Source organism: Hirundo rustica, chromosome 7 (assembly GCF_015227805.2).
Source record: "Hirundo rustica isolate bHirRus1 chromosome 7, bHirRus1.pri.v3, whole genome shotgun sequence".
Lineage (NCBI taxonomy): Eukaryota > Metazoa > Chordata > Aves > Passeriformes > Hirundinidae > Hirundo > Hirundo rustica.
The window spans coordinates 10,929,561-10,942,786 of record NC_053456.1 but is presented as its reverse complement, the minus strand read 5'-3'; the positions used below and the strand labels follow the sequence as shown (position 1 = coordinate 10,942,786).

General features: G+C 42.4%; 1 protein-coding gene across 5 annotated transcripts in view; it reads right to left on the bottom strand.

The window, feature by feature from the left end:
• Window positions 1-13,226, bottom strand: part of SEMA5B (semaphorin 5B) — a 267,532-nt gene that overhangs the window by 12,463 nt on the left and 241,843 nt on the right. For all 5 annotated transcript variants that reach the window (XM_040069356.2, XM_040069357.2, XM_040069358.2 and 2 more), the window contains one exon: window positions 10,854-11,059. In XM_040069356.2, the coding sequence (XP_039925290.1) occupies window positions 10,854-11,059 (206 nt within the window). The remainder of the gene's footprint in view (window positions 1-10,853; window positions 11,060-13,226) is intronic.

Genomic DNA, 13,226 nt, shown 5'->3' with positions numbered 1-13,226 from the left:
TCATTCCCCAGGAAAACGGAGGGATAAGGGAATTGTGCAATGATGTAATGAAACCGAGATCCAACATTTCGTTTCTTTTGTGCTCTTTTCAAGCTGTTTGCTTCTTGCAGTGAAATCAGATGTCTTTTTGATGCAGATCAGCTGTTTCACTGAGCTAGCCATGCCTTCTTGTTAAAAGATGTTACTTTTTGCATTGTAGGAACATTACCCAAATGACTCAGGGTTGTGGAAATATATTAATATTATGAAACATTTCCCAAAGCTTGTACATCTCTGGAAGTACCAGGGCAGAGATCTTGGAATTATAATTAACCACTAAATTTGGGAATAATTAGCATAATAATTACATTTCAACAAAATAAACCATACAACTAAAATAACTTCTTTTGGCAATAAGGTTATTGCTGACTGACACCAAGAAAATACATGACGTCTGGCCCACCCACATGGTCCCTTTCTTCTGATCCACTGGATGCCACAACACTGCTGTGCCTCTCGAGCTAAGAATTACAAATAACCCTGGAAAGATGGAAAGTTGCCAGAAAGACCTTACGAGACCCATGTATTTACTCCAAGCTAACAGTGATTTTTAAGATTTGAATGATTTCTCTTTCTGACTTTTCTTTAAAATTTGCTTAGTGTCTTACGCCAAGCATACTATCTCACCTGATGCTTTTACAAAACCTCTTAAGCTCTGCCTACATGAAGTCAAAGGAAGCAGTGGCCAGGGTTTATGTATTGAGTTTTTTCCTGATGAATTCAATAAGGCTGTTTGCAGGATTTACAGTGAAGTGTAGATGTACAGATGAGGAACTTATTTTCTATATAAGAAGGTTATTCATCTCAAAAAAAATCCCACTGGGACTACTAAACTTATGATTGCGTGTTCTTTTTGGATGGAAGCTTACCATATTTTTAGACTGGAGATTCTTTGTTCACTGTTATTGGTAAATAAATTAAACAACCCCCAAATGACGGCAGCATCTGTAGATGTGCTCAGATTGACAATAGATCTAACATCCAATTATCAGAAAATGAATAGCTAAACTTATCTATAGCTGTTTGAAAATAGCTATTTTATCCTTGCACTTAGGAGGGAGTGAAATTATATTACTGCCATTGTAAACCTATAAAACCCTTTGGAGCTGGCAACATAAAGGACCATTGTCAGAAGGATGCTTTGGCACATCTCTGACTTCAAGCACATGACTAAGATGGCAAAACAAACTGCATGTAATAGTAAGGCAAACTGAAGTATTTTTCACAACTGGAAACCGAAGTCTGAGGAGGTCATGGAAATCTTCCCGCTGGCAAGTCCAGGTGTCTAGCCTAAAGCTTGCAATTTAGCCCTGGCTTGCCTATGATTTGCTGGTGGCAACACCCATGACGTGGTGTCCAGACACAAAAGAGGAATTCAAGGCTGCCCCAACTGCTTCCCAATATAGCTGGTGCACAGGATATAGCAGACATGATCTCAGCTGTGTGGGAAGGTGTAAACTGTCTCCTCACTGCACTCCTGTGTCTTGGTGAATGCCCTTCCTGGGTGTCCCACGCACACAAGAGTGTTACTAGAGAGGCTCAGCACCTCAGCTACAGCACCTGCCCCTGCACACGCTCCAGTGCTCAGACAAATCCACCAGAGGCACAATCATGGCCCCTTAGGACTGACATTAATGGTCACCCTGGATGGTTTGGAGCACTGGGCTCTGCTGGGCTTCATCTGCTGGTAACCAGTCTGATGGTAACCACTGCCTCGCTGCACCCATACTGGAGCAAGCAGCCTCGAGGTTTGCTGCTTGTTCTGGTGAATTTCCAGCAGAAGTTGTTCAGCCTGGTGCCAGCCCACGGTGCTGCATTTAGACTGAGAATTGCAAAGGTGTAACTGCAGTGGTGAAAAAAGAAGTAGTAAAAATAAAAATAAAAACTGGGCCCAATTTGCCATCTGTTAGCTCCATTCAGTCTCTTATAGTCTTACTGCTTTCCAAATTCTCCCACCCTCTAAATAGCTGCTTTTTGATTATTTTCCTCAGGACTGCTTTGTTTTCTCCCCATGTTGCCTCTCACCTTGTTATTTCCTCTCTACATTTGTAACCTCCTCAGGTCATTTTCCATTATTTCTATACCAGTGGCTGTTTTTTTGACACACCTCCCAGTTTAATATCTTCTGCTCATTTAATTAACACACTGACTGCACTCTCTCCAAGCTCGTTAATGAAGATATTAAATAAAGCCAAACCTTGCATTACTGCTTGCAGTGCCCCAAACAACTCCTCCCCATAGCCCTGCTTGTTCCCATCAACAACTGCCCAATGTTCACAGTCCATTAGCCAGCTTTCAATCTCTACAGCAGCCTTCCTGCCCAAGCCAATTTCTATTTACACATCACAAGATTATTTAAGACACCAATATCACCCTCTTTTCTTTAGATGCATGGACAAGTAAAGCTGCATTTTTAACCAGATGAGAATCTGCAGCTCAAACTCTGTGTAAAAAGTGATTATGTTTGATTTCTCCCTGCTCAGCATTAGGTCTTGGCTCAGCTGTCAGCTCAGCTGAACCACCTTTCATTTCATCAGGGTATGTGATATGTTGCCTCTCAAATATTAATTCAGATCTTCCTGCATATTAATACTGACACAGATTTGTTTCAATGAGTTTCCACTGCTGTAACTGAAAGCACAGTCGAGTCAATCCCATTTGTTTCTCCTGGTTTCACTCTCTAGTATGGCCCTGACTGCCAAATTTTACAGAGGGGGTGGGATTTAACACCCCATTGATGCGCTTGGTGAATGGGGAAGGTCCAGGCGTTCTCTAGCGATTGTGGGCTGCATGCTCACAGATGTTTTGTCTTATGCCCAAATCCAACTGACGTTTCCCACACAGACTTACTGGAGCTCCTTGTGTGACTTTAGTGCATTGGACTTCTGTAGCTTAACAGTGACTCAATTAGCAGGGCAGAAATTGGCCTGCTTTCTCACTAACACTTTTGTATTACCTTTGCAATTCATGGCACTGGGGGTTTGCCTAAGGTCCATGATACTTATAAAGGTAATTGGAGTTGTTCATTAGCTGATTCTCAGAGACTCTGGGATAGAGTCCATCTAGATTCCTCCATCCACAGAATTTCAGTTCTTTCCTTTATTCACATGCTTTGTGCCAAATCTCAGGACAATATTAGAGCTAGCTTAATGAGGATTCCCCCAGCTGTATGGGAGTGCAGGCAGAGTTACTCCTTCTTCCCCTGTGCCAAACCTCTCCTGTATAGATAAATGATGCAGCACGGAAAGTGGCAGTAGCTGTAGTGTTGTCCCAGCCGGTGCAACCAACGCTCTGGCAGCAGCCAGGGCATCCTGAGCAGCCCTGAGCTCTCAATGACTCTTTAGGGCTGGCCAGTCATCATCCAGAAAAAAAAAAAAAGGCTCAGGTATTTCATCTGTCCTCACTCAGAGCTGCCAAACACTCTGGAAACCGAGTTCTAGTCCTGAATACTGACCCAGCTATTTTTATTTTGTAGGCACGTAGCTCATTTTCTTTATAACTCTACTTAAGAATCCATCACTTGCAAGTGGAACTGTTCAAGAAGCATAGCAAGACAGCTCGTCTCCCAGTGTAGCACAAGGATTATATGTTTTCTAGTATTTATTGTTTGTCTAATATTTCCCTCTCTCTTTACATTAGCTCCCTTGCCTTTTTCATGGCTCCCTTTAAAGTCTTCTGCAAACACATAACTAATTCCTCCTGCACATCTTGGTGGCGCTGAGGATTTCCTGGTTCAGCTCATACACATAACACTTCTAGCCAGAGCTTCAAGGTGACAAAGAGAGAATCACCCCAAGCACCTGGACCAAGGGACAACCATCAACTTCTAGCAAAGGAAGAGAGGGTATATTTGAAATATCCCTCTGCTGACCAGTAGAGGGAAGTCATGTAAGCAAGCAGCAGCAAGTCTTTGTTATGCCCATTCCTGTAGTTCTTCAATTAATTATTCTTCCAGCACAGCTGGGTGGGTGCAGGCATGTACATGTCAACCTCAGAGAAATTAGGAAAGGGGAAAATTGCAAGAAAAAGGTAATATCAGTCATTAGATCAATGAGTGTAGCTGGAAAAATCAGATAAGCTTTAGAACACATCTGTCTGTCTTCAGTTCTGCAACAGCAGCTCACGTGTTCAAAAACCTGCCAGATTTTCCAGCTACACTCATTGATCTAATTAAAAACAACCCAAAACTTGTCTCCCTACAAACAGATTGTCACAGCTGCAGTAATACAACTCCAAAGAAAGGCTCAGGTGAGCATCCATGATGATCTAGCCTGTGAGAAGGCAGTGCACGGACCATATCCCTAACCTGGCTGTAGAGGAGGTGTGCCTGCTTGTAAAGAGGGAGCAGAGACAGCTGAGTCAGTTAATAAAGAGAAAAACGTGACAGGATTACTGTGAAGCATCTAACCACATCGTCAAAGCTTCTTAGCATGCCTTAAAACAAAAAGTCATCCCAAAAGCCAGACTCTCTTAAAAATGGTGGGGAAAAGGGAACAGTGAGGATTCCCACCCTATAGGGAGCAGCAACAGCCCTGTGGAACAGCAAGGGTTTGCATGAAAAGCAGATGGAGCGGAGACTCAATTCCCATCGGGGGACTGCTGTGAGCAGCTGCTTAGTATCCCAGAGGGAGCAGGAGCAAGGTAACACTCAGATCTGAATTGGCAGTCTCCCCTGCTCTTAAATACTTTATCTGTGTGAGTGCATATCTGTGACTCACACACAGCAACCCACTGAGCAACCCTGCTGCCATGGGGTGGGGACAGCTCCAGGAGAGACACATCCCTCTCTGGGCACAATCATCCCAGGACAGCCACACCTCCAGGCATGCTTGACTGCTCAATTTGACTCGAGCCAATGATATAAAGGGAGAATAGACACTAACAGACTTTGACTGAGATGCACCACTTAATCCTTTTTTCCCCATCAGTAAGCTCTCTTGCTTTCCCTTCATAGTAGGCATTATGCAAATCAAGAGTCCCCTGAAGTGATATTTGCGACTGCAGGATCATACAAAAAAGGGCACAATGCTTCTTTGCCAATTCAACCCCCTGCCCCTACTATTCTATTTCAAATAATACTATACTCATGGTAAGTACTAAAAATACGTACTCTCCCATTCAAGCACTTAATGTTCTTAAATGCCACTTTGTTCAAGGGAAATAGCCTTTGTTAAACATGAAATTCACTGGCAACAGAATTTATATTTCAATCTCATTTACTATATACATACATACATACATACATACATATATATATATATACACACATACACACACACACACACACACACATCTCTTTCCCCCCCAGCTGATTACATCAGCTAAGGCCATGCACCTAAAGCAAATACTTCAGGGAGACTGTTGATAACTTCTTGATAACGTTGGGTATCATCAACTACTGCTTTATATGTGAACTTTACAGCCACTTCCTGGGGCTTGAATGATGCACAGTGAAAGGGTCACTGGGAAGAAAAAAAGCTTATATCACAGCGCTATCAATGTATGTGCTGTGATCACCAAAAATAAATCGGTTAGCCAATTTTAGTTAAAGTAGCAACACATCAAATTAAGTGGCAGGATACTGAAACACAAAGTTTTCCAGGGAGAAGCAAACATCCTCAGAGACCAGGGCTGACTTTGACAAACATTCCTCTAGGGCAATTGACAGCAGTTTAAATAGCTTTAACTTAAACCACTGGCTGCCTCCTCTCTATAAAAAAGGTGTGATTTTCAGCAGCAATGAAAATGACCATCACCGAGAGAGAGACATTTAAAATCCATACAAAGATTCACTTTCCTGTATCCTAAGCTCTAGTTCTTTTTCACAGAATAAAATCACAGAATATTCTGAACTGGAAGGGACCCACAAGGATCAGCCAGGCCATCTCTCAAGAGAATGGCCCATACAGAATAACCTTGGCATTAAGCACCATGCTCCAACCAACTGAACTAATCTTCTTTTTGCTAATTTTTGCAAGGTTGAAAGCCACACCAAACACCCAGCTTGGAGTTTTATTCAGAAGGATTCATCTTCCAAAGACAGAATTGGTTTCTTTGTCTCAGCTCTCCATGTTAGTATTTTATTGCCATGAATTATCTGGGATTAGTAACGAAGTGTGGATCACAGGGCCCAGAGTCCTACTCAGGGGGTGTCTGCTCTGCACTCCGTCATTTGTTTCCCAACAGCATTGTTCTCACTTCATCAGAAAATATTCATTGCAGATTCTAATTTATTCAGAGTCCAAGTGATCTACTGATTATTCCCCCCCATTTTCTGGTAACTGCATCTATATTTGCTGTATAATTTTGGGCAAGTGCAGGACTCAGAGTTCTACTGAAGTTAATGTGTATTGTTCTAATGTCCTAGAAAATTCAGAAATCAAATGATACATCAAACACTCAGTTTCCCTCTTTGATTGCCATATCCTGCAATCTCACTCAGTTCTCACCTTATCTTTTCCCACAGTAAATTTAACCCTTGACATAAATGACTGTTTTGCTCCAGTGTTTGGCCCTTAGTTCCTACAACAGCAGTGCTGATGCCAGAGAAGATGCAATGCTCAGGTGCTTCCTCAGCTTATTTGAGGCATCAGTACAGAGAGTTTTACTGCGTGACTCACAACTAAAGCTGTGTTGAAGGAAGGAAGGACAGAGGGAGGTCTGTCCAGCACAATCGCAAGGAAAATCTGCAGAATCATCATCAAAACCATCCTGCAAACTTACATTTCTCACTGATCCCATCTGGCCTGATCCAAAGGCTATTGGATTTTGGATTTGGACCAACATGCAGACGCCTTTGTCCAAATCCCGCGTAGAATAAAATGTTGGCTCTCTTTATTGGCAGAGGATTTAGCAATAGGAAGAAGTTCAGTCCAAAGCCTTTCTTCATGTGTGGCTGTTCCAAGAGATCCTAATTCACAAGGGCTCAATCTTGACCCTACATCCTCCTGCTTCTACTGCAGGATCATTTGGCTTTCTATCAGCACAGCTCTGGTAAGTAACTCACACAAGGCATGGAGCAGCTGAAGCGAGATGTTAAAAAGAAAATCTCCTCGCTGCTTTGATAGTCAGTTATTATCTAATCGGCGTGGCACTACTGGGAAGGTTGTAAGTGGCTCTGTAACCCATCATGCCAAAACGTGAAGAGCAGATAATTTTTATTTCATTATGCTTTTGTTCTGCACAGTCTTCAATATTGTCAGAGTGTTGTTTGAACTTCAACCAATTAATGAAACATAAACTGCTTATTAGGTGACCCAAAAGGTCTCTCCCCTGCAATCTGTGAATACCAAATCAAAATCAACGTGTTGCTGGTAGATGCATATGCATGAAATCTTTCAAGACATCATGGCTAAAATAGCTAACAATAAATGCCACATCATTATTGAGAAAGCAGAACAGGAAGGGAAAAGGAGCCAAAAAAAATAAAACACGCTTCTGCAAAACACTGCCTATGCAAGTTAGCATCAGCTACATGATCAATAGGTCACCGTTATGTATGTATGGTATTTACATCTGATCTGCATTACTGCACTGCTGTGCTGAAATGGCCAACGAGGCTCATATCAGCTAGCACTTGCTTCATTAAAATCTGCCTTCATATAAAATTTACCTTGGTTTATGAGTTTGCATTCAGTGCTGTACATTTGAATGTAACACTGCCGAACTTTCTACAGTGTTCACCTGCTGGTTGTAGAGCAGAGATATTTCAAGATGAAAACAAACTAAAGATGGTTGCAGAAGGCTTATTATTATCAAAGAATAGAAAATAATAGACTTGTGCATATGGCCAGCCTTCTGCTACCATCAAGTCACTGTGCATTATCATTTTCTGTTACTGAAAAGTAGTCTACACACCCTCTCTTTCCTTAATCCTGGATTTATTAACTCTTTTACACAGACACACATACATACAAACCTACAATTATTCTTTTGGTTTCATTAAAAATTGTTGAGGGTGGTTTTCGTGGTATCTGCTGAGTAGAAACTTTTTTGGGTTTAGAATCTGGAATCTCAGGTGTTTCCACTTTCTTTCACACGTACACATTTTGAATTCAGCTAGGCCCATATCCAAATTCAGCCCAACCCTCCTTTTCAGGTAGGTGAATTTTAGTTTCTCCATCATTTTCATATTTATTTTGTGGCATCACAATAAAATCACACATGTTCCTTGAAGGCATGAAAAACTCCCTCCTGACCCTTAAAAAATTCTGTCAGTTATTCCTAAATATAAACCTGGCTAATAACAAGCTCCATAAGTAATTACACAGCACAGAGCACGCAGAGCCTTTCCTTTTACTTCATTAATGCTATATGCTTCAAGGGAACACTGAGGAGTGGCAGATTTGTAATATGAAATGAGAAATTTTCAGCCAAGAGCTTAGGAAAGGAGGGGCAATAGAGAAGGTGAGCAGAAGGAAATACTCAACAGGAATGGAGAAAAGGAGGCTTCACTTGACAAACAGATTTTACCCTATCTGTAAATCTCTGCCTCATTCACCACTCTGAAGTGTATGACTTTGAGCTCTTCTCAGCAAGTAGCCCCTTGCTCCTAAACATTTAGCTTTGGTCTGTCCAATGACTGCAGATTTATGCACTTGAACTCTTTCACTTCCTAACATTCTGTAAATAAGCCCCATCTGGTCTATCTCTCCTTGTGTCCAAGTCCCTTCTCCCCCCAGCGTAAGTCATACAGCCTCAGTTAGCTAATGCCTTCCTTTAAATAAACCAGACTTTTCAAAACTTGATCTAATGCCTAAGTTCTTTATGTCCCTCGAAAGAAGACTCTAACAGCTGCTCACTGTTACTATACACTAGATCAAGTATTCAGAGATGGATCTATCAAAGAGGTCAACTCCCTCCTGACACTACATTAACTAATCTGCTGCTATTTTAAACTTTGCTTAGCTTTGTTATTACTTCTACTTCACTGCACCACTTGACATAGACATCGTGCATTTCATAACCCATTTACCCAATTGATCAAGATCATTCTGTGAACAACCTTATCCTTCTAAATTTTAACCATTCTGCCTATTTTAGCATCATCCGCTAACACACGATAGCCCAGTATAAATCATGAAGAAAATGTTAACACAAATCCAACCCTCTAACTACCTGCTTTTGGCCACAAAAATACATTTGTCTTTTTTCTTTATAGTTTGCTATATAAGAAACAAGGGAATACTCTTGCTCACTTCTTTTATTCTTGAAAGCCTTTTTAATCTGGGTCTTCCTACTGACTTTGCCACAGCGGCTCTCATAACTGAAAGGATTACTTGGAAGTTTGATGCTTCAAGTCCCTGCTCTTTACTTGTCTTAATAATTTATTGCTGAACCTGTATATGCAGAGTGTGTAGAATAATACATCCCATGAAACTTTGCTAAAAGTCTCTGAAAATCCCAATATGTCTGCTGCATTCCTCCTATCTAGATCAATATTTATTCAATTTTAAAAAGAAATCCAATTTGCTTGACATGATTTGCTTTCCACAAATCTATGCTGACTTGCATTATGATGCTGGACTCTTATTAAACTCTGTGCAACTGTAGTCTTAAGCTTGCTAGCAAATGTGTTTTTGAGACTGCATTTATAGGCAGCAGGATCTTCTGAGAGGCTGCAGTGCCCAGTAAGGATTTCACTACATTATTATTACACTGGTCAGTTATTTTCCAGCTCAATCAGTTTCCCTTTAAAACAGCAAAACAACATTGACCCTTCTCAAATTATTAGATGCAAGCTCTTATTTCTGATGTGCATTCACACTGCAAATCCTAGCCATGTATCAGGAGTTGTCCTGTGCCCAGCATTACGCAATTCCTACGTAGAAACAGTCCTCGACACCCAAGGAGTTTAGACTGTGGCAACGGTCCCATCACTGATCTTATTTCTGGGTCTCAGTGAGAAGCTGGGCCAGACCAGCAAAGGCAGACAATCAAAATGTCAACAGCACATAGCTGTATGGAGGAACAAGCAGCTGCAGGGCTTCCTTCTGGCTTGTGTTCATGTCCCAAATAATGTTCCACACTGTTCAAGTGACCCTAGGCAGGCTGCTCCTCCTGTGGTGACGTGAAGCCTCTCCACCCATGCCACTGCCCATCATCAGACTGATGCTCAAATCCAATGAAGTGCTGCTGTCTCAGGGTATTGTCTGCAACACCCTGGGTGCTGTCTGCTCTGATAATGGGCACTGCTCACTTTAGCAAGCCAACATGCCAACAACACATGCCACTTCAGCACTCATCTCCTAAGGCTTCAGCTCCCTACTCTGCTACTGTCACTGAATTCAGCACAGCTGCCCGGGGTAAGTTCTGTCCAGTACTGATAGAGGGGGGAAGAACCCTCTCTCTGCTTTCTCATTCTCTCCAGTTTGGCAGTTACCAAAGAATTTCCAAAATCTCATCCTACCAATGCACATTTTCCCAGCTATTTGTGCAACGAAGTTTCCATTTTTATTCTTCCTCCCCTCCATTTCCTCTTACCACGCACTAACAATGCGCTGAGCTGAGCTCTTACTGATTTTTTTAGAGGACAATTTGTATACATTCAATAGTCAGAATGGGCTGGAGTATCTTGGTATGTACTTGCCAGACTGGCATTCATCAGGACTGTGAAACAGAACAAAGTCCTACTGCAGTAATGAGGCTTTTTAACCCCTTTGTGACAGCACAGCTAAATGCCCTTTCAACCCCGTGCACAATGCCATCAGCTGGGCACAGAAACACAGACCTACCCAGTTCCAACCATGACATGAATACAGAATTTATTTAGGCAGTATCGAGCTGTTTGTGGTATTTCTCTTCAAGTACCCTACCTTGAACTCCATAGGGGTGTACTTCTCATTCTTGGGGGTCGTGTTGCCCTTATAATGGAGATGGTTGGGAGTGGTTGGGTGGATAACAGTGGACTCCTGGGACTGCCTCTGGCAGCGCTGGCAGTACACGTAAATCACAAACGTTAACAGGCTGGAGCCGAAGAAACACGAGACCCCAGTGGCAATCAGGTGGATGAGACTAAAACCTGTGAGGGAAATGACAAGAGATGCTATTTTTAAAGAAAAGCCCCTTTCCCTCCCCTGACAAGACCACAGGTGCAAATCAGAGCAGTGACATCTCGGGATCAACATTAATAAGCTGCTGAAGCCAGAGTCTTACGTTCTAACATAAACTGACATAATCTCCCAGCAAATCGCTCTCCCCACTGCAGCTCTGCCTTGTGCAGTTTAACAGGTTCATGCATTGTTTTCTCAAAGCTCCCTCCCTGTCTCTCCTCTCTCCCCTCTATTGATATTGAAACTAAACATTATGTTAAGCTGACAGCTAAAGAAATGAGCCATACAAACAATGCACATTAATGGATTCCAAAGCATGCGCATGTCATGGAAATAAGGGGATAAAAATGCTCAGCGTTTCTCTGAAGGGGAAGGAAGGGAGGGAAAAGCCCTTTCTGTTGGCTGCCCAAAATGCCTATGGGTCTGTGCGTGGGGTGGGGGAGACACACATTCGTCCCCCTTGTAATCCAAGTGCGCTCAGCATTCTTGCTTATTCATGGCATGGCATTGCTTTGGTGGTGGCTGCACTACGTCTGAGGTGTATTTGTACTGCTAACAGTGAGCTAGGGGTCCTCTGGAGAGCGGGAAAGATAAAGTGGACAAAGGAAAGGGGGGCAGTGCTTGACAAACACCTCTTTGTTGGCTTTCTCCGCAAATTGCAGAGATAGGAAGTCAGTAGCAGGCAGGTGCTGGCAGGTTAGCTACAGAGCAAATACTTCAAACAGAAAAGCTGTTGGACTATAAAAGCCTCCTGCAGAGATCTCTCCAACGTGGGATCGCCACAGCACCCTTCAAGGCTGGCACTGACCCCTGGAAGGAGCTGTAGCTGGGCACCCCACACACTGGGAAGTACCTAACTCACAGCAGGTGAGGGAAGACAAAGCCAAATCGCGCGCCTCATTCCTCCCTCACCTCACTGAGTCTCACACCCATGGCAAAACCCACCACCACCAGATCTCCACTGACAACAGAACCAACAGTAGGGACCATTAGAGCCACCAAGTTATCAAAGCAACCAGAGGCATTATGGGATGGCAAAACTTTATGACCCTGTCGTATTTTGCTATGTGCAGGGGGGACTACACAGAAAAGAATCGGCTATTTGACTCCAAATCTCCTGCCTTTCCTCTGCCTTTGTTCTGTCATCTTTCAAACAGGAATGGCAGAGGCCCTAGAGCCCGAGGGGACCCCCCGACTGCTGGCCCCCGGACAGCTGTCCCAGGGGTCAGTCACATCGCCTCAGCGGCGACTGCAGCGGTAAATTTCCTGTAATACTTAAAAAGCCAATTCATTTGGACAGACTGCTGCGTTGACTTGACTGTGTGCAGAGAAATGGGGCTACTCAGACAGTGGTTTTAAAGGAGGCTCATTCTTAGTCAGATCACGGTGTGCAGTTTTTTGGTGCCATCTTACATTTTAAGTGATATGCTTTTCAAATAGCAGGTTCTGCCCATCAGTCAATGGCACTCGTCTAATCTTTAGCTAAAAAATATCCTCCTGGTTTTAAAAAGAACAAAACCAATAGAGTTCTACAGGAGAGTAATGCACTTCAATCATAATTACTGTACGGAACATACAGAATTTATTAGATCGATGAGCTACATTTATTTTTCAAACCACATTATAAAATTCCATTGCAAGATTACAAATTTCTATTGTTTTGGATCATGGTCCAAAAAAAAAAACCCAGCGGTAATATTATAATTTCCTACTAAATGTTGCAAGACTTTTTCAAAAATAAATTTCCTTTCTAAAAACCTCTGCCTGTTTTGCATCACTCATGAGACCTAAAACATAGAATATGCAACTGTGTTCAGTAAAGCCACGACACACTGCCACATTCTCTTCCTGCCCAGCTTTGCTTATATTGTAGTGAATGTTTCATTTCACTGCCACATTTGCAAGTCACAACATAAAGCTCTCTTCTCTTTCACTCTCACCTTTGAAACACCCATCTGATTTTTCAAATGAGCTTTGGCTGTATCTTAGGGGGGAAAAAATAATATTATTTTGTTTGCAGCATGTGAGTCCCTAGGGGGGAAGCTTTCTGGTTCACCACTTTGAAAATATAGATTTTCTGAAATGCATCAACAGAATTTCTATTGATTGGCTTCCTTGCCAAATATTGTAAAATAC